Source organism: Triturus cristatus, chromosome 8, assembly GCF_964204655.1.
Source record: "Triturus cristatus chromosome 8, aTriCri1.1, whole genome shotgun sequence".
In the NCBI taxonomy this organism is placed as follows: Eukaryota; Metazoa; Chordata; class Amphibia; order Caudata; family Salamandridae; genus Triturus; species Triturus cristatus.
Genome location: NC_140591.1, coordinates 1,182,991,915 through 1,183,017,400, shown reverse-complemented (window position 1 = coordinate 1,183,017,400; position 25,486 = coordinate 1,182,991,915). Strand labels below are relative to the sequence as shown.

Below are 25,486 nucleotides of genomic sequence, written 5' to 3'. Positions count from 1 at the left end.
ACTATCTGTGGAAGAGGCTCTAGGAACGGCCGCCCTTTGGACAGGTTTTTTATGTTCCACCATTTGAGAGAGCGATGTGTGCGGCTGTCCACCAACACCAGATCTGTAAGTTGTCCGTGAGCCTGGTTCCACTGACATGCTAGACATTCTTGCAATGGACGCATTTGAAGTCTTGCATAAGGCACAATGAAGATGCATGACGACATCATGCCTATGAGTTGCATGTACACTCTTGCCGGAAGAGAGTGTTGGGTTTGAAATTTTGCGATAAGAGCTTGTATATTGGCTATCCTGGCTGGGATATGCTAGGGCTTTGGAGGTGTTTATGGTAGCTCCTAGATACTGATGTATGTGAGAGGGTTGGAGATGAGATTTGGGATAGTTTATTGTGAATCCCAAGTTGTGTAAGATTTGGATAGTTTGGTGAGTGTGTAGAACACATTTGTTGAATGACTTGGCTTTTATTAGCCAGTCGTCTAGATACGGGAAGACATGAATTTGTTGTCTTCTGAGATGTGCTGCTACTACTGCTAGACATTTGGTGAATACTCTGGGCACGGTTGTTACTCCGAATGGAAGGACTGTAAACTGGTAGTGTTGTCCGTCCACCACAAACCTTAGGTACTTCCTGTGAGCAGGATGTATGGGAATGTGGAAGTAGGCGTCCTTGAGATCTAGTGTGGCAAGGAAATCGCCTTGTTGTAGTAGTGGGAGCACTTGTTGAAGAGTGATCATATGGAAATGATCTGAGTTTATATACAGATTTAGGGGTCTGAGGTAGAGTATTGGTCTTAGAGTCTCGTCCTTTTTGGGGATTAGGAAGTATAGTGAGTATACCCCTGTACCCTGATGTTGTGAGGGAACTGGCTCTATTGCGTGTTTTTGAAGCAAAGAGAGAACCTCTGGTTTGAGGAGCGTAAGATGGTCTGGTGACATGGAACGCTGTTTGGGTGGTATATGTGGGGGGGTAGTTGTGAGTTCCAGGCAGTAACCATACTGGATAATTTGTCTTACCCACTTGTCTGTTGTGATGGAGTTTCAGACAGGTAGGAACTGTTTGAGTCTTCCCCCGACTGGAGTGGAATGGTCTGGGGGGAGTGGAGGAAAGTCACTGTTTTGTGGCAGGGGAGGTGCGAGTGTTGGTATTGCCTCGACCTCGTCCCTTGTTGTCGTTTCCTTATATCCTCCTCTAAAATATCCTCTACTGGGGGATGATTGTGTAGCGGGTTAGAGGAGGTGTCCGCTCCCATATTCTTGGAGGCTCCTCTGTAGAAGGAGCGTCGAAAGGAGCCACGTGGTTGTGGAGACTGTAATGCTCCCATGGACTTAGCAGTCTCTGTGTCTTTTTTCATCTTTTCAAGGGCAGTGTCTACTGCTGGCCCAAATAGCTGTTCTTAGTTGAATGGCTGTCTAAGTATGGTAGTTTGTACCTCTGGCTTAAAGCCTGAAATGCGTAGCCAGGTATGTCGTCTAAGGAGCACACTTGTATTTATTGCTCTAGAGGCGGTGTCTGCGGCATCAAGCGCACATTTAATTGAAATAAGTTTTCCCTCCTGGATAAGGTCATTTGCCTGGGTTTTATATTGGTCTGGCAGATGTTGTAACAGATTCTCCAACTGGTCGTAGTGAGCCCTGTCATAGCGTGCTAGTAGGGCTTGGGTGTTGGCGATACGCCAATGGTTAGCGGCTTATGCTGTTACTCGTTTGCCAGAGGCTTCTAACAGTTTGGATTCTTTGTCAGGGGTGGTGTATCTCCTGTGGTTTGGGATTTGGCGCGTTTCCTAGCGTTAGAAACAACCAAAGAATCCAAAGGGAGCTGTCTGTTGATGTAACAAGGATCTTCAGGGGCAGGCCTATATTTCTTTTCTATTCTTGGATTAAGAACCCTGGCACGGACGGGGTCTTTAAATACCTCTGGGGCGTGTTTTATGACTCCTTTAATCATGGGTAAAATTTGTACAGACTTTTGAGACTGCTCAAAAGTATCTAATAGGAAGTCTTCCTCAGGTGCGTCGGAGTGCTTGGTGACGCCATGGTAAAGTGCTGCTCTATTTAATAATTGGCCAAACCCCAGGTGGTCATCTGGAGGTGATGGTTTGGAGGGATATGGTGGAGGGTCAGGCATGTCTGGTAGAGGGAATGCCCAATCATCCAGTGGTGCGGTATCTGGATCCGTGAATGGATCATTAGGATCACCCCCTACCCCTAGGTCATCATCATCATCCTGTGGAGGTGGTGTATGTGATGGAGAGGGTAGAGGTAAGGGTGGTGTAGGCAGAGGGGGTGGGGTAGAAGGTAGTATGGGAGAGGAAGGAGGAATAGGCGATGTTGCAGAGTCCTTCTTGTTTATAGGAACTGGGGCAGGTGGTGTGTCCAGTTTCCGTTTTTTACATGGCACCGCTGTGACATGTCCAGTCTTTGGATTAATATAGATCTTTTTCTGTCTTGAATCAATGGGATCTGGATGGAAAAGTTCTTGTTCCTCAGGAACAGTTTTTGGCGCAGATTTTTTCGTTTCCGATCGAGGTTTTGGTTGATTGGTGGAGTTTTTGGCTTTAGGAGGTGTGTGAGAGTCCTTAGCCGGTGGTTTCGGTGACGATGATGGTTTCGGAGCCGAAGTTGCATCTTTCAGCTTGTGAACTTTCGGTGCCGGTTTATCTATGGGCCTCGATGTTTTCGGTGCCGAAGGCATCGGAGCCGATTTCGGTTCCGAGAGGTCTTTTGTCTTCGGTGCCGAAGGTGCCGGTGGAACAATGACATGCGGCTTGCTTGGGCCCGAGCTACCGGAAAGCTTATGTTTCTTCGGAGCCGAGCCCGGAGGCGAGGCTTCTGAAAGATGTTTTCAGGCTCGACTGAGGCCAGCAGGCGAAGTCTTGACCAATACCTTTGGTTTTGGAGGGGTTGGGGCAGGGGCAGTAGTACTCACGCGTTGCCCAGGAGTAATGGGGTCGTCTGAGTCGTCCGCTTCAGAGATGATTTGTAGATCCTCGGAATCTTCTTCCGGGACATCGGGACCCTCATCAAAGATGTTTTCTGGTTCCGGAGCTGGTCTCTGTGCCATGATGTGGCGTCGAGCCCTTCGATCTCGAATGGTCTTTTTGGATCGAAATGCTGCGCAGGCTGGACAGCTGGTCTTGTCGTGTTCCGGTGATAGGCACAGGTTGCAGACTTTGTGGTGGTCACTGTGCGGAAATTTTGCTCCACACTGGGGGCATTTTTTGAAAGGCGTCCTTTCCATGAGCCGAAGGCCTCACGGCGTGGATAAGCCCAGTGGCCCGCGTCGACGTCCGGAATCGAGCCGATGAAATCGATGTCGAGTGAAGGTGCTTCGATGGTTTTGTGGAAGTTTTTCGCTTCGAAAAGCTTGGAATTGAGATTTCCAACCAGAGTGGAAAAGTTGCATCCGAACCCAATGGCGGAAAAAAACAATCTAAGGATGGAGTTGATGCCCATGCGCACTGTAGTCCAAGGGAGGAGTCACCTATCTCGTGACCAAAGACTTCTTCCGAAGACAACAACAACCTGCAAGCATCCAAGCCCAACACCAGATGGCGATCTACTATCCTAAGTGTGTGATCTGCAGCTCATATGCCTCAAACATTATGTTTTAGTCTCAGGGGTGTCATTCGACAGTTTCATAGGGAGGAGTCTTGAACATCAAGGAATCTTGTGACAAATTTGTGTGTAATTTGAATGGAGGATGAATAGATTATGATTGGTGTACTGTATGACTCTGAATGGAGAGTATGGGATGAACAGTTTCGAAAGGTAGCCCACCTCTAAGGTGAGGCTTTTAGGGTGAAGCAAGGGCTTTGAAACTTTTATTGCTTTAATCAGGAGCCGAAGCAGTAATTTCAGTACTGGGGTAATATGATAATATAATCATGGAGCTTTTTAGGCTAAACAGGTCAATAGCCTGGTTCAGGCTTCAGAGACTTACAACTGATTCATTTGGGAGGTCAATGTACAGACAGTTGCAATCATTTAAGTGGGACATGACCAGAGCAAGTATTAGGTGTTTTTTTGGTATAGGAGGAGGAAAATAAAGATTCCTCAAAGCAAGTGCAAGTGGCAGAAGGCTCTTTTGTACCCAGCAATGGTTGGCGAGTTGAAAGTAAAATTGCATTCAAACAGTACACCTAGATTACTATCTATTTTTCATGTTGAAGGGAGTTGGCGGGGGGAGGAGGGGGCGGCTTACATATAGGGAAGGAAAAAAGGCAAAGAAGCAAGTTTGCAATGATTCATATTTTAGCAAAATTAAAAATAAATTACCTTTCAAGCAAAATAGATTTTTCTGCATCCAAGGATGAACCAAGGACAGGCAATGAATACATTTTGTGGGTTCCTCAAATTATCTTCAACCTTAAGATGAAACTGGAATTCCTGTGTGTGCATTTGGTAGCCAATCTCTAGGGAATCTAGTGATTGTGAGCAGTGCCATGTGAACACTGAACAGAGATGGTGCAAAAAAAAGTCGTCTTGATGTACCCCGCTTCTGATGGCCGCAAGAATTGAGAGGAAGGCATCCTGTTTAACTTGGTGTGACATGTTAAGAAGGGGGGATGCCAACCATGACAAAGCAGTTCCATTAATATCGGCTGGTTCTACCAGTCTTTTGAGAAGTACTTTATAGTTCATGGTACCAAAAGCAACTGAGAGGTCTAACAGAATCAGAGCATGATACACTTTCATTGCAGATGTTGCTGACCTCCTCCCTGATGTTCAGTAGTATAGTTTTGGCTCGGTCTGAAGCAACCTTAAAGCCATTTAACAGGTCAGGAGAAAATCGTGAGTGGACAGTATTCAGTGCTACAGCAACACAAGGTAGCCGGAGATGGGTCTATAAGTAGACGGGTATCTGGACTGTCAGAGTGTTGTTCCTGGGACAGAGATAATGATAGTTTATGCATCTGGGGAATGATTCCAGAGATCAGGGAGGCATTGTTTAGCTCAGTGAAAATAGAAACAAGAGTTATGATTTCAAAGATGATAATATTGACAATGGAGATTTCTGAAGATAGGGAAGACTTTTTGTTGAAAGAGACATAAAGATAACATACATTCATCTCATTTACAGCAGCAATCTCAGAAAAGGGGGGGTTGGATGGGGTTTGCAGTTGTTCAATGACTGATCAAACTCATGACCGCTGACATTTTTGATTTTGTTTGGTGAAGAAAGACTTACGTTTGTTGTAATCTGTCATGGGTGTTGAATTCTAGATGGTGGGCTGCTGACATCAATGCATTATGTATTTGGCACAGTTTTGGTTGAATTCTTTGCCTTGGTGATGCTGGTTGGGAGCTATTCTTTCTTGCTACATACATGGTAATTTAGGGAGTTACTGAATGCTAACAACTGTGTATTGGAAGTTCTTTCCTCATCCACTCCGTAGACTAATCCTTAACTGCTCGCCTTTTCTAACTTGAGAGTTGGATATATAAAGGAAGCACTTTATTGTTCAATTTTAGCGCGATTGTGGCCCTGTGAGACAAGTGAAAAATAACAAATAACAATAGCCAAACTTGAGACTGCTGGAACTACAACTGCCTCAGGACCATAAGAATACACCTATCATGAACAACATATAAGTGCATGGTGCCAAGAGCAGACATTAGTGGATGTTTGCTAATTGGCAATTCAGAATGAGTTGTAAGACATTCCCTGATTTGCCCTGGTGTACGGCATCCCATGATTTGCCTGGGGTGTTTCCCAGACAAATGGGGCAATGCACTACATACACTTTATGAACTATAATAGTTTTTGTACTACAGATTATGCTCCATGAAAGACAAGCAGACCATAAAAACAGCTCAGTGGGCCCTTAGAGCACAGACACATAGCAATGACAGTGGCAGAGTGGCACCTTACTGTTCCCCAAAAGAGTGGATATAGTTCATAGCTTTGTGGCTCAGGCCATAGTTGAACACACTGAAAGACTGAATTCTGTCCATTTTAACTGGCACAGCAGATATGTGGCATTGCATACAAGGTTGAAAGGAGATCTGTCCTTTGACTGTCATGCAACTGGCCTCGTGTCCAGTCGAAGGCCAGGTACACACAATTCAACATATCCCGAAATGTTTAGTGGCCATGCAGATTGATGACAAACAATATACAAAGTATGCCTCTATCCAGGACTCCATTCTGGAATGCTAATATTGTAAGTCTATATGACTATTTAGTTATGAAGTTTAATTTTTGCGGCATGGCTACTTTTGCATGACTGGAATAGCTAGTACTAGGGACATGGCTGGTTTGAGAGCCTTTTACCTCACTGCAAGAACTAGAAAGTACAATGTTTTAAAGATACGTGAAAACAAAAGTGACTGCCTACCAGACTCTGTTCTATAAGGAGACAGAAAAGTATAGCGTTCCCAACTTCTCGAAGATTCTGAAAACACACAGTCTTGAGTTCTGCATACTCCACGATGTCCTTCAGCTGATGGTGGAAAAACTCCAGGATACCTGCGAGTTAATAATAAATGAGGAGGAATGTCAGTGTTATGACAAGCAATTAAAAATGGGCAAAACAACCAGTAAAAATGATAAATATATGCAGCATCTTACATTTGATGTCCAAATGTATATGCTGTGAGGGATATAGTGGCCGGCAATCTTAGCTAATGCTTCTCACAACCATTTTAAAATGTTCACTTTTCTTTATGATAAGCAATTACCACAATGAACTCTCTCAAGGGGCTTTTTAACCTTCAAGAAGATTATTTCTCCACATTATGGGCCACATGAAATGGATATGCTGCTAGTCATTACTGCAGAAACCGGCCAACATGAACTCTCTATTCCTGTTCATTCTTATGTTATCAACACAGAGAAATCTAACACTGGGGACTGCTTCAACTCTGCAGCATTTGGAGAGAAGCTGAAGACACATATTTTTAAAGAGCACATTGCAATGTAGTAACAGTCCACCTCTGTTCTCAGAATCCAGCTGCCCATCTAATCACTGTGTGTCTGCATTTCTTTGCCTTTTAACCTGCATAGTACTCCAATGTCTTTCAGCTTGGTTTGCTCTACTCAGATAGCCCACACATATATGCACAAGTTACTTACCTGTGTAACGATATATCTGTAAGAGACATTAGTGAGTGATAGATTCCAGAATATCCCCAGGCGTCAGACTGGATCCGGAAAGTTTTCGTCAGCAGTACCCCTGCACGTCGGTAGGCGTCGTTGTACGGCTCCGCGTACGTCGCTGGTGTTGTAGCCGCCGAGATGACGTCATCAGAGCTACTTAGACACGCCAACGCGCGCTGATGTCAGTTCTGTACACAACTTTTCTGCGCCAGGAGCGCAGAGCCATGCCAGAGACCGACTACTGGTGCAATAGAACTAGGGCCCTGAAAGGGATGACCTTAACCCTAGAGAACAGTTTGCAGAACGGGGAGGATGGGCGGTCTCTTACAGATATATCGTTACACAAGTAAGTAACTTGTGCATCCGAAAGAGACACGTTAGTGATAGATTCCTTACCTTAGAATCCATACCCAAGCAATACCAACGCCAGTGGTGGGTCTGCGAAGTGAGATTACACCAGAAAGTCACGGAGAACTGAACGGCCAAAGAAACTGTCTCTCTGGACCGGACTGTCAAGGCAATAGTGCTTAGTGAAAGTATGCAACGAGGCCCAAGTGGCCGCCTGACAGATGTCTTGCAGGGGGACACCGCGTCCCATTGCTGTAGTAGCTGCTGTCGCCCTGGTAGAATGGGCATGTAGCCCAACCGGAGGTTCCTTTTTAGCCAGAGAGTAACGGGCTTTAATGCACAAGACAACCCATCGGGAGATAGTCCGCTTGTGCACAGCCCGACCTTTCTTGGAACCCACGTAGCCAACAAAGAGCTGGTCATCCACCCGGAACTGTTGTGTGCGGTTGAGATAGAACAAAAGCGCACGTTTTGGGTCCAGACGGTGGAGCCACTCCTCCTCTCTTGAAGGGTGCGGAGGCGGAAGGAAAGTGGGCAGAGTGACAGTTTGCCCGAGATGAAACGCAGAGACTACTTTTGGTAGAAAGGAGGAATGTGGTTGAAGCACAACCTTGTCTGGATGAATCGCCAGGAAAGGTTTACAGGAAAGAGCCTGGAGCTCACTAACCCGCCGAGCGGAGGTGATGGCCACCAGGAAGGCAGTTTTTAAAGTTAATAACCGCAAAGGACAGTTATGAAGAGGTTCAAAGGGAGCGCACATCAAGTATGTGAGAACCAGATTTAAGTCCCACTGAGGCATCACAAAAGGAATAGGAGGGAAAAGGTGAGTAATGCCTTTGAGAAATCTATTGACAACCGGGGACTTGAAAAGAGAGGGCTGATCAGGCAGCCTAAGAAAGGCTGAAAGAGCAGAAAGGTAGCCCTTGATAGTGCCCAGAGCAGAGCCCTGCTGGGCCAAAGAGAGAAGGAACAATAGGACCTCAGAATCTACAGCTTTAACTGTGCATCATGCCACAAATTCTTTTCACCGACAGGCGTATACTGTTTTAGTGGAGGGACGCCTGGCTGCCAGAATTACATTACAGACTTCAGGAGGCAAGTCAAATAGAATCAGCTGTTGCCGCTCAATCTCCACGCAAGGAGGTGGAGGCTGGACAGGTTTGGGTGGAGGACCGTCCCCTGTTGCGGCAACAGGAGATCCTCCCGAAGAGTCAGTCGGATCGGGAGATCTACGCTCATACTCATTAGCTCAGGATACCAAACTCTTCGAGCCCAGTCCTGCGCCACAAGAATGACTTGGTCCTGGTTGCGTCTGATCTTCTTCAGCACTCTGGGCAGAAGTGGTATAGGCGGAAAGGCGTACAATAGACCGCAACTCCACTTGCGAAGAAAAGCGTCTCCGAGTGAGTGCCGCCTTGGAAACTCAAACGCGCAGAACTGCTGACATTGCACGTTCTCTTCGGTGGCGAATAGATCTAACCAAGGTTCTCCCCACTATCGAAAGAGACCTTGCACCACCTCAGAGTGAAGACGCCATTCGTGATCCAACATGTACCTCCGGCTGAGTTCGTCCGCCCTGGCGTTCAGTGTACCTGCCAGTTGTTGAATCACCAAGGAAATGCCTTGACGTTCCAGCCACGTCCAGAGACGTAGAGCCTCCTGACACAGGGTCCACGACCCCACCCTGCCCTGCTTGTTGCAGTACCACATGGCGGTGGTGTTGTCTGTGAACACCTGCACTACTCTCCCCTTGACAGAGGGAAGGATCGCCCTGAGCTCCAACAGATTGATAAGGAGCTTGGACTCCACTGGAGACCAGAGGCCTCTGATCTCCGCCTCTCCCATGTGGCCATCCCATCCCAGGAGGGACGCGTCCGTCACTACTGTGTGCTCCAGTTGGGGAAGGGAGAGGGATCTGCCGCTGACCCAACACTGGTTCGTGAGCCACCACAGCAAGTCCTGTACAGTGCCCTCCGAGATCTGGACGTAGTCAGACAGGTTCCCCTGATGCTGCGTCCACTGGAACTTCAGGTCCCAATGCAGAGCCCGGATATGCCATTTGGCATGATAGATCAGCAGGATGCAGGAGGCCATGAGGCCCAGCAGCCTCAGGGTCTTCCTGACCGAAACCCAGGACCAGGGCCGAAAGATCGGAATCATAGTCCGAATGTCCCGGACTCGCTGTTCGGGAGGATAAACCCAAAACTGTGCCGTATCCAGAACCGCTCCGATGAAGAGAAGCTTCTGAGAGGGAGTCAGGTGCGACTTCGGCACGTTGATGGAAAACCCGAGCAAATGCAGGAGGTCGGCCGTAGTCTGGAGGTGGGAGACGACTGCCTGGGGCGAGCCCGCCCCAGCCAGTCGTCGAGATAGGGGAAGACTGAAACCCCTGATCTGCGCAGTTGAGCTGCGACCACCACCATCACTTTCGTGAACACCCGAGAGGCGCTGGTAAGGCCAAAAAGGAGCACAGAGAACAGAAAATGCTCGTGGCCTACCGTGATTCGTAGGTAACGCCGGTGGGCCGGCAGGATGGGTATATGAAAGTAAGCATCCTGCAAGTCCAGCGCTACCAGCCAGTCTTGCGGGTCCAGGGCAGACAAGACCTGAGCAAGCGTGAGCATCTTGAACTTCTCCTTCCGGAGGAAGCGATTGACGTTCCGGAGGTCTAAAATAAGGCGCAGACCTTTGTCCTTCTTCAGAACCAAGAAATAGTGGGAATATCAACCACAACCTACATCTGGCGTCGGAAAGCGCTCGATGGCCCCCTTGGCCAAGAGGGCCGCAACTTCCTGCTGGAGAAGTGCCAAGTGATCCCCCGACATGCGGTGGTACTGAGGTGGCATGGCTGGAGGGGTAGACTCTAAGGGAAGGGAGTAGCCCCTTCGGACTATTTGCAGAACCCACCTGTTCGAGGTGATGGTGCGCCTGAAACACCGGACTAGGAAGGCTTTGAGGTGGCAGGGGCGGTGGTGGATTGACCTGCCCGTTGCCCTCGGGACCCACCATGGCGGGTCCCACGTCCGCGGCTGCGCTGAGATTGCAGCTGCGCAGGTTTGCATGTCTGAAAGCAACGCACTTGGGCGCCTCGACCCGCACCTCGAGAGGAGTGAAAAGTGGACCCAGAGGGAGTACGCGTGGTGGGGAGACCCAAGGACTGGGACGTAGCCCGAGAGTCCTTAAAGCGTTCCAGGGTGCTATCCGCCTTGTCACCAAAGAGGCGAGTGCCATCAAAGGGCATGCCCAACAAAGTGTTCTGGACATCCCCGGAAAAGCCCGAAGTTCTGAGCCAAGCGTAACGGCGGAGCACCACTGTTGTGGAAATTGCCCTGCCGAGGGAATCGGCCGTGTCAAGCCCACAACGGATAGGAAATTTAGCATCATCCCTCGCTTCGGTAATGGCCTGGGAGAGAACCACCCGTGCTTCCACAGGGCACTGAGGCAGCACACCTGTGCCACGGTGTCCCACACAGAATGTGAATAGCGGCCCAACAGGCGCGCATTATTCACCGCTCGCAACCCGGAACTGGCAGAAGTGAAAATCTTTTTCCCAAACTGCTCCAGTTTCCTAGATTCCTTGTCCGGCGGAGCAGAAGAGAATGCGCTCGGCGAGGCAGAAGCCTGGACAACCAGACTCTCAGGTGTCGGGTGTTGTGTGAGAAAGCTGGGGTCGCCCGGCGATGGCGGCGTGCCACACCCTTATCTACAGGAACCCCTGAGTTGGGTTTGGTCCAGGTGCTCAACAGGATGTCAGTAAGCGCCTCGTTGAAGGGCAGCAGCGGCTTCGCGGAGGACGACGGTGGCTGCAGCACATCGGTCAGGAGATTGGTCCTGATAGGTACAGAAGGGAGCTCGAAGTTAAGAGCCTCTGCCGCCCTACACAACACCACTGAAAAAGTCCCAAACTCCTCCGTAGCCACAGAAGAAGGGCACAGTGTACCAGGGACTGGAGAAAAATCCAGATCCACTGGACACTCCATGTCGCCTTCCCATTCAGGCTCATCCTTGCATCTTCAGACCCCTCCCAGTACCCCCCTTCATCCACCGGTTGTTGAGGTGGCCGGTAAGGATGAGGTGCCCGGGGAAACGGGACAAATTCCCCACCAAGAAATGGAAGCGGGGGGTAAGAGACCAATCCTGGTTTGGCGCCGTCCGGCGTCAGCGGCAGCACCGTGCCCTGAGCCGGTGCCGAGGCCGGCGGCGCCGCAGGTTGTGGTGCCGGCATAGCCGAGGCCAAAGGCGGCGGCACGGGGGCAGATCCACCCAACGGGTCTGCGGGGCCCGAAGGCGCTCCGGAGGGACCCGATGGGGCAAACAAATGGCGCAAGGCTGACACAAAGGCCTGTACCTCGTCTGAAGTCGCGTGCAGGCCTGGAAAGGGTGGGTAGGCCGCATGCAACAATGGAGGCTCCAACGGAGCTGCGGGTGAGTGACCGCCCGCCCCCTCCTCCGCGTCCCGCGACCGGTGAGGGGTAGAAGACGACGTCACTTCTTTGACTTTTTATGGCGCCGTGACCTACCTGTCGCCGATTTCGGTGAGCGATGCTGATGGCTGCGCGACCGGTCCCTGGACGTCCCACGGGAGCGGGACCTCGATCAGCACAGAACCGATTGCCAGACCTCCAACAACTTTTGGGAACGCTCCCGCAAAGCTTTCGGCGCCATGAGACGACAATCGGGGCACGCCTCAGGGTCATGGGCATGCCCCAAGCAAAAGATACACACGTTGTGCGGGTCCACTACTGACATGTTCCAGCGGCAGGCCCTACAAGACTTAAACCCGGGCATTCCTACTGCACCAGGAGTCGAGTATTCGACAGAACAAGTTGTCAGAAGCCAAGTTAAAACTTTTAACTAGGGTTAACGCTCTCTCTCGGATCTGCGCTGCTGCGCAGAAAAAGAAAGAACTGACGTCAGCGCGCGTGGGCGAGTCTAAGTAGCACTGACGTCATCTCGGCGGCTACGACGCCAGCGACGTACGCGGAGCCGTACGACAACACCTACCGACGCGCAGGGGTACTGCTGACGAAAACTTTCCGGATCCAGTCTGACGCCTGGGGATAGTCTAAGGTAAGGAATCTATCACAAACGTGTCTCTTTCAGATACATTATATTACAACTAGCAAATAGAGCTCAACATTTTCAAATGCAAAACAGCAATGAATGTCTGAGAAAGGTTTCAGGAATTTCAAGAGGGACAGTTGCTCAGTCTTGGAAATATTTGTTTCTGAAAGAATATACGCTTTTACGTAAACCCATCTAGCTCCTGTACTTGACCAAACAGTGTGCTCTTCTGCAATTCTGTACCTCAGATCAGTTAGCTGGCAAAGGTTTGACTATTAAAGACATGCTAGGAGACCACATCTAGATATCTTTAGCACATCCAACTTGAAGATTCAGAGGGGTGCTTATTGAACAGTTTTCTCATCCCCAAAGCTAACAAGGCAGGCACTAGGTTTATAAACTTGGTGCTTCTCCTGGCCAAAACAGTACTGGCTATGGTGGTGCACATGCAGGGCTCTTCGAAATCCGCAGTAGAGAGAATGAGTGCTAAAATGGGCATAGGCCTAAAGTGGAGTCCAAAATCTGAAAGAAGGAACTATTGGACAGGCAGCGAAATCCTGCTGTAATTTATCACAGATGGCTACCCATTCAGGGTCCAAAATAATACATGCTAGCTCACCCAAATGGCATGAAGCTATTCTTCTAACAGGACCGCACACCTCAGATATACTCCATACATACCAAAGTCATCTATGCCCTCTGGCCCGGGGCAAGCCTGATGAAGATTCAACATCACTCAGCAATCCAAGAGCCTAAGCTATTAAGTTGTTTTGTAAAAAACGTACTTACACTATGAACCACAAAATAATATGTGCAATGTATCAACATAGATACTGATGGTAACATATGAATAATAATACATAGGTACCTACACAGCACAGGAGCAGTCTGATGAGCAATGTAAACAAGTAGACTACACAAATACCACAAAGCTATGTACCAACTAAATGCTGGTGATGTGAGACAAATATGATCAACACTGGGACATATGTATACAATGTGTATGAATAGTGAAGTCAATTAAAATAAATTTGAAAAAATACAATTTCTGACTTGAAAGTCGTCATTAGGCCTTGGAGTTTTTGGACTAATAAGGAAGTAGGGGTTTTGGCGAATGTAATTCTGATTGGGTTGACTACATCAGAACACACAAATGTATGCCTTTAGTCGAGGGGAAACTGTATTCATTTGTCAGATTCCAACTGCTCAGCCTTCAAAGAGTCCATATTCCCTCCTTCACTTCAAAATAGCAATCATGAAGGAATCCTACTTTCCACATATCGTTCCACATTTAGTTCCTGTGGGTGGAGACTACAGATTCGAGGAAAATATAGACTTGGAGAATATCTCCATGCGTTTTGACTCTGTCAGGAGGAGTTAAAGGAAATGCATGAGGCTTAAGGTGACTCGTGGATGCATACTATGAAAACTAATACCTTTCCTCCCTGAAACAGTCTTCAAACTGGCCGTGCAAGCACTCGTAAGCCCCAGATTGGAATATAGAAACGCTACTCTCACTGGCCTACCCAGTGCCACAACAGCCCCCTTAAGGACTTCACTCAACTCGGCAGCAAGGCTCATCACTGGGTCAAAAAGGTACAATCATATCCCCCCGGACCCAAAATCCCTCAACTGGGTCCCCTACAAAGCAAGAATCCAACTAAATATTGCATGCATGACACACAAAGTTCTACATTTCAACATCCCAACCTATTTTGCCAGTAAGCTTGAGCTAACAGGAGGCGCTAGATCCACCCTACCGCTAAAGCCACAACGTTTCAACAAGAAAAACAACTATAACAGATCACTCTCTAGCATTGCACCCAGAATTTGGAACGCTCTGCCCCTTGATATAAGACTGACTCCCTCCAGTACCTCATTCAAGAAAAAAGCCAAACTGCTATTAATGAACAGATTCCTGGTTTAGATCCTCCACTCTCTCCTCCGCTTTGCTATTTGTTTCTGTTACACTAGATGTACCTTAACCATGCTTAATGTCATTGTTTCCTCATCTTGTAAAGTGCTCTGATACCCGCATGGGTCTATTTCGCGCTATATAAAACTTTTCAAATAAAATAAATGTACTACTAAGCTCTCCGAAGTGTGCTGTTGAAGTAGAAAATCCTGATCCCTGGGAGCCAGCCTATGACTCCCTACCACTTGTCTATTAACTGAGGAGCAAGATCCTGGATTCATCCAAATGCCCACCAGCACATCAGTATGGGTTTCACTGAAGAAAATCAAAGGTTCTTAGTTTATTTGGCCTGGGTTGAGCACCTCCATTGGCCAATGGGGAAGAAGCAGACATGTTGCGGGATATATCTGGCCGCACCAGATCATATAGAGTTTCAGTCCTTTACAAATAATCATGAATATTTCATTTGGGACACCCGCTACAGTAGTGCAGTAACAAGAAAAATAAATACATTCAGTCGTCTATATCAGAATTGATATATTTTAAGTGACCCTGTTTTTTCCTTTGTACGGAGACACATGCTGTGCGCCCACAGAACCATCCATATCTGGAATAATTACAAAACCACCACGTAGGTTTTCGACCCTTTGGATCAACATTCTTTGCCCCAGTATATCTTGATGACATACGTGGAGTTCCGGACTAAGGCGCTTTGGCCGCCAAAACGCGCTTTGATACTATTCTACTATGAATTAGCCACGTTTTAAGCCTTTATATTGTTTTGTTCTTTATTGTTTGGGATTATGTAAAAATACTGTTTTTATTTATTGACAAGATGAAGATGCACGATGACCCAGTTTACACATAGAAAGGTTCCCATCTCTGAGTCATCTATGATTAGTGGTTTTGATCTATGATTTTAAAATTAAATATATTTTTTGATAATAAAAAACGTAATGATAAAGATTTCATATTTTGCTTGGCTCTATGTATACTATGGTAGCCTGCCTAAGGTCTTTTTGTACAATATATTTGCCCTGCCTTGGGAGCTTCTAAGCAGGGGGTCCTTTTTGTTCTCAATTATGACTAAAAACTGTCTCTTGCTCTAGCTTGTGTATACTTTCCTTTGCCTAAGATATGCGAGGAGGAACTAAAATAGGCAACTGCATTGATTGACTTCAGTGACATATGGTGTAAGACTTTGCCAAAAAAATGGTCTCACCCACAAAATTACTTTTGAAAATATATCGTGTATGGTGGGTCTGATGTACAAAGCCAGCATCTCAGTGTCCCTTGTAGCTAAAGTCATCCACACTAGAAAAACAATCCTCAATCTTAAATATTATCGATTTCAAATGTGCATGTGCTCAAACCCTGGAGCTCTCAACTGAGACACATGTAAAATGAGGTGTCATCGTACAATAATGCAAGAAATGAGGGGAACCTACAAACCAGACCTTTCTACTACTATGAAATCGAGAGTCTAAAAGGGGGAAGGCCTATTTGATTTTCTAAAAAATACAGGAAGGGCTGCCAAGTAATCCCTTACTATTGCATCTTGTAAACCTTCGTTAACAAGTTGTAACAAAAAAACACAACAAATAAACGAACCACAGACGGGGAAGTTTTAAGTGAATTGAGATTTCTTATTGCAATGCTAGCAAAACCTTATTTATCTACATTAGGAAAGATGCTTGGCACTCAAATGTCTGGCACCACCATGACATCGGCATGTCCCCAGACAATTCACATCCTATAAATCCAAGTCCTTCAGGAGCCTAATGTGTCAATGCCAACTGTTCTGAGATGAAGCATTTTGTCCTAAGGAGGCTAATGAATATCTGAAAGGACAAAATGTATCAACATCGTTCAGGAAGGTGTACATTGAAAATGAGAAAACAGAGGGCTTTATGCAACTCATTGCTGGAACATAGGTTACTTATGTCTAGCCTAAATTAAGCCTCCATCTTTGGCAACTGATCTATACGCTAAATAGTGGTATATTGAATGTGAAACCAATGATCTACAAGACTATTTTCAATTCTACAAAGAAACAAACGTTTAACTTTTTTATACCATACTTCATGGGTGAAGAAAATGAATGAACTTTGTATTTCTCTCGTATGTGTTTTTTCATGACGGTTTATGAATGAATGAATGAAAAGACATTTCTAGAGCGCTTGGCTACCCGGAGGCATCCCAGCGCTAGTGCACACCACTCCGAGTTTGAGCGATTTACGGAAATAGGAAGGTCTTTAAAAGCTTGAGAAAAGTAAGGTAATTTGTTTCACAACGAATCCACAAAGGTAAGTTGTTCCACGGGTGTAAGTAGTTGGCCTGGTATATGATGTTCACTAGTTAAAGTGACCACCTTGTACCATGCCAAGCAACCCTTATGGTGTGGTTGTAAGTCAACCTTTTCGGACTAGCTGCCCTAGTGGTAGCGTAGGCTAAGCAGTCTTTGAGGCTAAACCCGTTAAAGCGTGTTAAGCAGGCTGTTTTACCATATGTAACCCCCCTTTATGCCAATGAAAGGACACCACACAGATATATATTCAAAATATATATGTATTTATTCCTCAAAGTATCCCCTAGACTCTTTATGAGCACAGGAGCACAAATCGTTAAACAAGAAAGTATTACAATATACAGAAGTTGCACTTTATATGGATAGGCCCTGGTGGCCGATCGAACCATATACTAATAGGCCCAGGGCCTCTAGAATCGCTGGGCCTACAAGGAGCTAACTTCAGTTAGTGACCAGGAGGTCCACGGGCCGCGTGTGCAGTGAGGAAAGTTACATGCGGGCTCCCATAGGTTTTCAATGGGTGCGTAAAAGTTCAAATGTTACTGCTAGAAGGGTCTTCTGGATGGACTACGAACTTAAGACTTAAAACACAGACACTAGAGATGTTTCTCTACACTTGGGCACCGGAGTGCCAGCTTTACCTCACCCACAGGAAGCGGGTGCATAGGCCTCGAAGTGCGTCGGGTTTCGTCTATCTGTTCAATGGAGCCCGATGACAAAGATGCTGCAGGCGGTCGGTCCAGAAGAGATGCGGTGGATCCAAGGATGGATCGGAGTTGTAGAAGACCTGAAAGCAGAGGGGACAGTGTTCACAGTCACTAGCCAGTGACTGGCGTGGCACCAGGTAGGTACCAGGCGATGTCGGGTGCAAACAGGTGAAGAGGTGTAGCTGGTCTCCGCAGCCACGTGGTCCCTGAAGGTCGACGACGTCCAGGAGTCTGTTCACGAGCTGTCCCACGCAGGCTCTCGCTGTCGGCGGTGTCGGCGACTCGAAGGAAGCAAACAAGCCTTGGCAAAAGCAGGAGTCGTAGGAAGTGAAGAAATCTGTTTACTCTGACCAGCAAGGTCAGAGGGGCTGCTCCTTTGGAGGGAAGCAGGGGCCAGTCTGGAGCAACCAGACCAGCTTCGTAGTTTTCAAAGATGGTCGCCAAGATGGCCACTAGCCAACGGGCCAGGGACCGGGCAGGCGCGTCGAGATGCAAAGTGCAGAGGGGCCCCACGCAGATCGTGGAGATGCTGGAGGGCTCACCTTTGGTGCAGATGCTGCTCGGATGTTGGGCTTCTCAGGACCCAAAGCACAACTTGGAGGGAGCCTCTGTTGTTGCGCTTGCAGCTTGTCGAGTGTCTTCTCAAGATGGCTGGCTCCACGTGTCTCGGTGCCTCCACGGGTTCCTTCTTTGCAGGGACTGTGGATCGGGCTGTGAGAGGTCTGGAGGTCCAGGTCTTGTCGGTCTCTGGGCTCGGACTCCGTCAGGAGGCGGCGGCAAAGCAGACGTCGAGTTGCTGGATGGTGCTTGCGTTAGCAAGATGGTCACTCCCTGACCATAGGGGAGATTTCCTTCTGTCCTCTGTGCAGCAGAGCGTCGAAGTTCCCGTCTTCTTCTTTGTGTTAAGTTGATTCCAGGATGTCTGAAGTCTTAGGACACAGCTCCTACCTTTAAGTGGATTCTAGGGGCCGGACTACCTGCTAGGTCCCTCCCTAAGGGTGGGACCAGGAAGGGGGGTGGTTACACCCCCAATCCTTTGTCCAGCTCGCCCCAGGTCTGGGGCTGGTGTGCCCCAAGACCGGTTTGAACTGGCATATGCACTGAGGCTCCTTGTGAGCCTCAGGCATGTCTGATTCTATTCAAGCCCTACCTGACCAATAGACAAAATCCTGTCTGGGGTGGTGCACGCACCTCCCCTGGCAGGAAACCCTTTGTCCACGTCTCCCAAGCTGGAAGGACTCCCAGCAGCAGGAGGGCAGACTTGTGTCTGTGGTGGCAGCGTCCATTTTGTGGAGCTGAGGCTATGTCTGATTTTACCCGGGTTTCAGGATCTGTACATGTCGTGTCCCTCTAGAACGGTGGAATGCTAACCCCGTCACCAGAATTGGCGAGGGGTTAGTATTCCAATTCGTATGACACCTTACTCGACATGTTTTGATAAAGCCAAACCAAAGATAGCATTTAACCGCGAGGTTCATAATGCACTTAAGAGTATATGGTATGGCGATATCTGGAAACGGTAGAAGGAAGTAGTTCCAACCACTGCAGACCGGCTCAGCTCATGCCAGAGCACCATCTTACAAGGAACCAAGTACTCTGCCTTCAGGATTGTTAAGGCCTGCCATAGGAGTGACTTATAGGTTAACATGTGTCCCATTTAAGGTTAGGTATAGGTATACTACACCTAAGTAAGAGGTGGTTACACCAACTTACCCCAGCTGAGTGATCAGCCAGTTGTGTCAAATTGCTAGGCCAGGCCAGGGGTGGCACAATACATGCTTCAGCCCCTGGTAGGCCTTAGATGCACCAATGCCCTGGGTACCTAGTGTACACTGGTACAGGGGCTCACAGGGTGATCTAATTCTAATTGGTTATGAAACCTATAGTGCATAGTGTCAATTTAGTAGAGAGAACAGCAGGCTGGGGGTCTGATTAGCAGGCCCACAGCCTCAATATGACAAAAACCAGTGAAGCAAAAAGCAAAAATTTGGGGTGACCATAGGATAGCAGACCCTACTCTCCTACAACAGGTTTGCAGCATTGTACGTGAAGCGAAGACCGCCGCTTCGTGCTTTCTTTATTATAGGGACTGCTGCTAACTGCTTGTTGTCAGATCTAAGTGACCTGGAAGGTCTTAAGATTGAATGAGGGATCTGAAAATGGGAGGTCCTTTGCCTGCTAAGGCCTTGTGAGTGATACACATCGCCTTGAAATTAACTCTTTCATGGATCGGCAGCCAGTGGAGCGCAGTCAGCGAGGGTTTGGCCAAAGTACGTTTTGAAGAATTAGTGAGTACCCGCGCTGCACAATTCTGAACAATCTGCAACTTTTTAATAGTAGAAAGAGGAGCTCCTAGATATAAAGCATTAGCGTAGCGAAGGCGAGATAGGATTAATGCCTGTACCAATACTCTTCAAGCAGGAAACGGAAGCAGTGGGAGGATCTTTCTAAGCATCTTTATAAGTTTCGGCATGAGAACAAAGTTGGACTCATGGCATCTAAAAAAGATGAAAAGAATTGTTTTGGAGGGTAGTTCATGCGCTTTGTTTTGCAAACAACCCTTCTACTAGCACTGACTCGAACATCCCCGAATTGGGTGGGTCAGCTGTTTTACTAAGCTGTATTATGGTGATGAACTGGCCTGCAGTGAGAGTAGCATCACAGACGATATAACCAGACCGGACAGTGCAGACAATTAACATTTACTGTAGAGGGCGTCCGCTTGGCTGTAAATAGAATAAAGCACCTGGGCATGATGGAGTCCCCGTAGATCCTTTTAAAGACAATTTGGCATATTGGGCCCCTCTCCTGACGAGCGTCTTTTCTAGCAAGAGTTGCTTTGCACCCCCCCCCTCCCCTAAATCTTGATCCAGGGCGATTATCATAACAATTTTCAAGAAGGGGGATAGGAGTGATCCTCATTGCTATCGGTCCATATCCTTAATAGATTCCATGGCAAGTTCCTGGGCAGGGTCTTACTGGATCATCTTGAAAACTGGGCAAATGAAAAGAATATTCTAACGATAAGTATCGAAGGGAGAGGGAGGAAAGGTACTGGAGACAGTTCACCTCCCCTGATATATATGTATGAATCAAAAGGAACCAGCTCTGGAGTGGGTGCTGCTAGCGTATGTTTGTGTTGAAAGGAAAATACATTATGTTTTTTATAAAAGCCCCTACTCACCAACCTAGTTGGGGACATGCTTCATCATTGGGTCCCACCCAAGGCACCGAGTGCACCTCAGGTGTGCTACAACGCCTGGACACAGCGGAGCGGGTATTGTGTTGTGAGAGTGCAGTGAAAGTGGGTGAGTGAATGTTAAAAAAGACTGTCCATAGGGTCCCACAAGGTCAAAGCCATACCCGCTTAGGGCACCTCGTAAGCAAAGGTTCTATCTTATTAGATTTAGGCTTGGACTCGCCCATTTTTTGGTGTTTTACTCTTCAAATGTATATACCAGCAAAGATCTGTCCCCGTGCAACTCAACAGCGTCCCAATCACAACCTCACTTTTTATTCTTTTGTGAGCTGTATACAGAACAGCGCAAATGTATACGAAGACCACAGTTGCTCCAGACTGACTAGGTGTGTCACACTATCTACAGATTCATAACCTCTATAGTCAACTGCAGGAGAATTGTTGGGAAATAATTTCTTGCACCTTATGAGTACCCTCTTTAGTGGAAAATGACTAGTTTTATTCATTTATTATTATCTATATAGTATTGTACCATGTGTTTTGCATCTTAATCCATTAGAGAGGAACAGATCTGTATTAATTGTTCTTAATGCACAAAGTCACTTTATATTTCCAATGTACGAAAGTATTTTGGATATACTCTATGCTGGTTTTATTTTAATTTTATGGAAACTATTGCACTTTTAAAATTGGTCAAGATTTATATCTGTTTTTTTATGGTTTGCCTCAAACTGAATTAAGACTTTTGAACCGGAATTGTTCTCACCATTAAAGTATCATGAGAAGCAATATGTGGACAAGCTCTGTGTGATAAATGAATTCCTACATTTATACCCAGTTGGGAATACACACATTGAATACCAGGACCGTATCAGTGATGTCAGGGATAATGTCATTTGAGATGTCATGTGTCAAGTCTGAGCATGTGTTATGGTTTACACAGCTAACCATAACTTCCAAATTTTAGAGGTCTTTCATTTAGTTTTGTAACTATAGCTTCACTTTGAGGTTAGTTTGCTTCCAGGAGATTTCTCATACTTTTTAAATGTCTTAAGTGCAGAAGAATCCCTCACTTACCTTAAAGTTTTTGTCAGTACATTTTTAGGGTTATTTCATGATATACTACATCCAACTCCCATGTCTTAATATTCCACTATTCCCAGTACTCTGTAAAACCAACCAACACACCTTAAGGCCTTTGTCCATGTGCAGAAGGAGGTTCTGTAGCCCCTCTGTTCAACCTCCCATGCTGCAAGCCCCCACTGGGCAGAAGGTGGCTGCAGTGACTTGACCTTGCACCCAAACCCAAACGTTTGTGAGGACAACCACTAGCGTGCATGACCTTAGGCCATGTGCAGGACGCCATGGCTGCAGGACTATACCCTATGCGCAATCCATCATGCAGCCACACCCTGATGTGCATGGCTTCGGCTGCACTCAACATTGAGTGCTGCCAACCTCTGCTGTGGATGGATTCATGCAATGTGCAAAAGAAATTGGCTTCAAGGCATACACCGAACATCCTGTGTGGTCATCCCGCACTGCATGAGGGCTGACTTCAGGACCTGGCCTCGTGCCTTGCCATGTGTTAAACAACCCTTTGTGCGCCAATCTGCCAATGCACACAGTCTTCTATTAGGCCTTGCCCCCAACCCACCATGAGGCCATCCCCATCTGCACACAACCGTTAGCCAGGAGTAGAGGGGGTTAGTTGCAGGGCCTGGCCTGCAACCATGCCCTGCCAACCTCTGTTGCTGTCAAACCACATTGCAGTCACTGTCCAGCTGCAGGGACAGTTTGTCTAGTTTTTAATTATTTTTTTTCCCTCATGTGTGCAGCGGGCTATGGGCATAGGTCCTGTTCTCTTTCAGCAGGAAACACCCACAAACAGTTTAAAGTATCATTTAAAAACAAAAACACATACCTGGTGAGCCATATTCATGCCGTGGCAATCTACAGATTTTAGGCATCACTTCCATCAAGGTTCTCACATACTGTAGAATTGTGCCTTGCAGCTAGATGAGGCAGTGAAAAGAACGAACAAGAAGCAAAGCATCAGTCCCAACAATCAAACAAATGTATGCATTACTCAATTGTTATTATTATTATAAATAAAAAGAGCACAGCTACCCAAAAAAGGCTTCCCGGCGCTGACAGGACAAGTGAGGAAATGTAAAGCTGAGATGAAGACATGAGTTTTCAATTGCTTCCTAAAACTTAGTTTTTTGTTTTATCTGAGATAAATAGGAAGGGTGTTCCAGAGTTTAGAAACCAGGTAGACAAATGAACGACCCCCACCTCTCGCTCTCTTTATTCTAGGGACAGCAAGAAGAAAGAGGTCAATCGATCTCAGCTCTCTGCTGGCACTGTATGGGGTGATAGGGTGCCTAAGGATATGTCAGCCAGGCGAATGTTTTATCCTAAGGGCAATACATAAGGCCTTGAATTCTATATTTTTGTTTATAGGCAGCCAATGGAGTTGAGCAAGAGCAGATCGTGCTGATTGCATTCTGGGCAAGCCCGCAGTGCTCGAGCCCAGTGCTTAATTTGAGCCGGTGCTTTCCTGTGCTCAGCACCGGTACTGAATTGTCAGCACCGGTGCTTGCGACAGCCTCCCACAAGGTGGCGCTGTCTAGCTCATTTCGAGATAACCACAACAACAGTTAATTATGAATGCTATATTCATTAAAAATGACTATTTCCTGCCATCCAAGCCATTCTTATAGCTTTGGGGGCCTGAAATAGTCCAAATTGTCACACTTGTAGAAGTGTGATTGTTAATAGTTGTGTTGTTACTGTAGTTGGCTGCAAAGCACGGGCAAAGGGTGGTGGACGGTGCAGTGGCCTCTTGACGAGAGCCCTGGCACTTATTTTGTGCAAATTAAGCACTGCTCGAGCCATGGCATTCTGAGGGACCTGCAATTTTCTGATAACATATGAAAGGCTGCCCAGATAAACAGAATTGCCATAGTGAAGACAGGAAAGTACCGAGCCTTGGACCACCATCGTCCGACATTCCATAGGGAGCCACTTGAGTGTCTACCTAAGAGATCTTAAGAGGCCAAAGTAGATACTACCAACTTTCTCTGCCTGAGAGCCCATGGTTAGATCTTTGTCCAAAATGATAAGGCTGTTTACTTCCGGTTGGGGGGGGTCTCCCCCAATCACTGGGGTCAGAGGAATTGATCTCTGAGCGAGGGATTGTTTCCGATCACAATTACATTTGTTTTATCCCAGTTTAGCTTGAGACAGTTTGTCGCCATCCAACTGGTAACATGTTACTCAATGTATGTGTGATCAAATGTAAAGGTCTATAAACCAGGCTTATAGTTTGAATTTCAAAATACACTTAGAAGATGTAGCATATGTTAATTATGTTGCATTAGACAATTACCAGTGCCTACAGAAAATGACCAAACGTGATCAGTTGCTGCTCAAAGCTAAAGGGGAGGCTCAAACATACTACCTTCAGTTACCTACACACAATCTACAAATCTACCAAAATGCTAAATGTGATACTGGAGAAGGAGATTGTTAAATGTGCCAGATAGGACTACCATAGCACAGATTTCTATCACATGGTTTGGGCTTGCCATGACGTTTGAGTACTTTGGAAGGGTACAACTTTGCAATTAGAGAATCTCCTAGATAGAGAAAGACTGTTCTCCCAGAGGAATGCTTACTGGGTCTGTACCAGAAACTAAACACGGCTGTTAACAGATTCCTAGATCTGGCACCAACCGTAGCCAAACGATGTGTAGCGAAGCTCTGGAGAGCAAGATCACCCCCCTTGATTGATAAGTGGTGTTATGATGTAGGTAAATGGGCAAATCTGAAAGTCTCATAATGAAATGAGGGACCTATGCAGAAGATCACTCTTCAGCCTGTCGGTCAAAATCCTCAAGAACCGGAGGAGGAGGGACGAGATAGATTCTGAGAAAAGCACGAACAATTACAGGTGAATGACCTTGTCCAAAAATCCTCCCCTGTCTAAGACAGACATATGAGTCTTGGGCATCCTGAGAACTTCTTATAGGGAAATAGAACCACCATAAGATGTTGTTGGTTTGTTTTCAGTTATTATAAATATGTCCTAAATTTGAGACTGTTTTCCAAAGACTATTCATGGTATTATAAGGAAGCTTGATGGGTCTATACAAAGCACGCTGTACATGTGATCTGCTATGTACTCGTACATTTGTGAACTGCAAATTTATAAACCTCCTGTAACACATGCATCTATAAAGCAAAATGAATATATTGATTTAATAAAATGTTGCATTGGAGAATCTATATTTTCCAGTCAGCTTTGACACTGCAGCTGTCTTCATCATGCAACACAAGAGATTTTAACACTTTGAAGCAAAAAACATTAGTTTATTTCAATTTCATAAAGACAATAAACATATAAATTTAACTTTAGGTTAAATCCAGTACTGCTTATTCTGCACATTTGCTCATCTCAAAATCATGAAAACCTGGTACAACTGTGTGGCATGATTGAAAATCGCATCTTCAGCTATGCAGCCACGCTTGCATTGCCATGTGTATTTATCTGAGTATCCTATACATGCCAGTCAGCTTAAATGGGTACATATGATGATGAGAGTGGAGGATTATTAATATGAGAGGGACCATAACACATGGAATATGAGGTTATCACAAAGATAACTATCTTATTTATAGGTCCTTATCTTGCCTATTCCAAACTAACGGGAAGAGTCACGAGAAATGAAAACAAATGGAGGAATGAAGATTTGATTGGACAGCCAGGTTTCAGGCACCACATTACCAGAGACTCCTCTGCACAAACAGAGTATGACTTCAGAAAGATGCATTAAATGTA

General features: G+C 46.5%; 1 protein-coding gene across 2 annotated transcripts in view; it reads right to left on the bottom strand.

The window, feature by feature from the left end:
* The window catches only part of CYFIP1 (cytoplasmic FMR1 interacting protein 1), a 517,233-nt gene that overhangs the window by 69,514 nt on the left and 422,233 nt on the right, over positions 1 to 25,486 (bottom strand). For both annotated transcript variants that reach the window (XM_085622863.1, XM_085622862.1), the window contains exons 25-26: positions 22,565 to 22,655; positions 6,339 to 6,469 (exon numbers count right to left, since the gene is read on the bottom strand). In XM_085622863.1, coding sequence (XP_085478989.1) covers positions 6,339 to 6,469; positions 22,565 to 22,655 — 222 coding nt within the window. The remainder of the gene's footprint in view (positions 1 to 6,338; positions 6,470 to 22,564; positions 22,656 to 25,486) is intronic.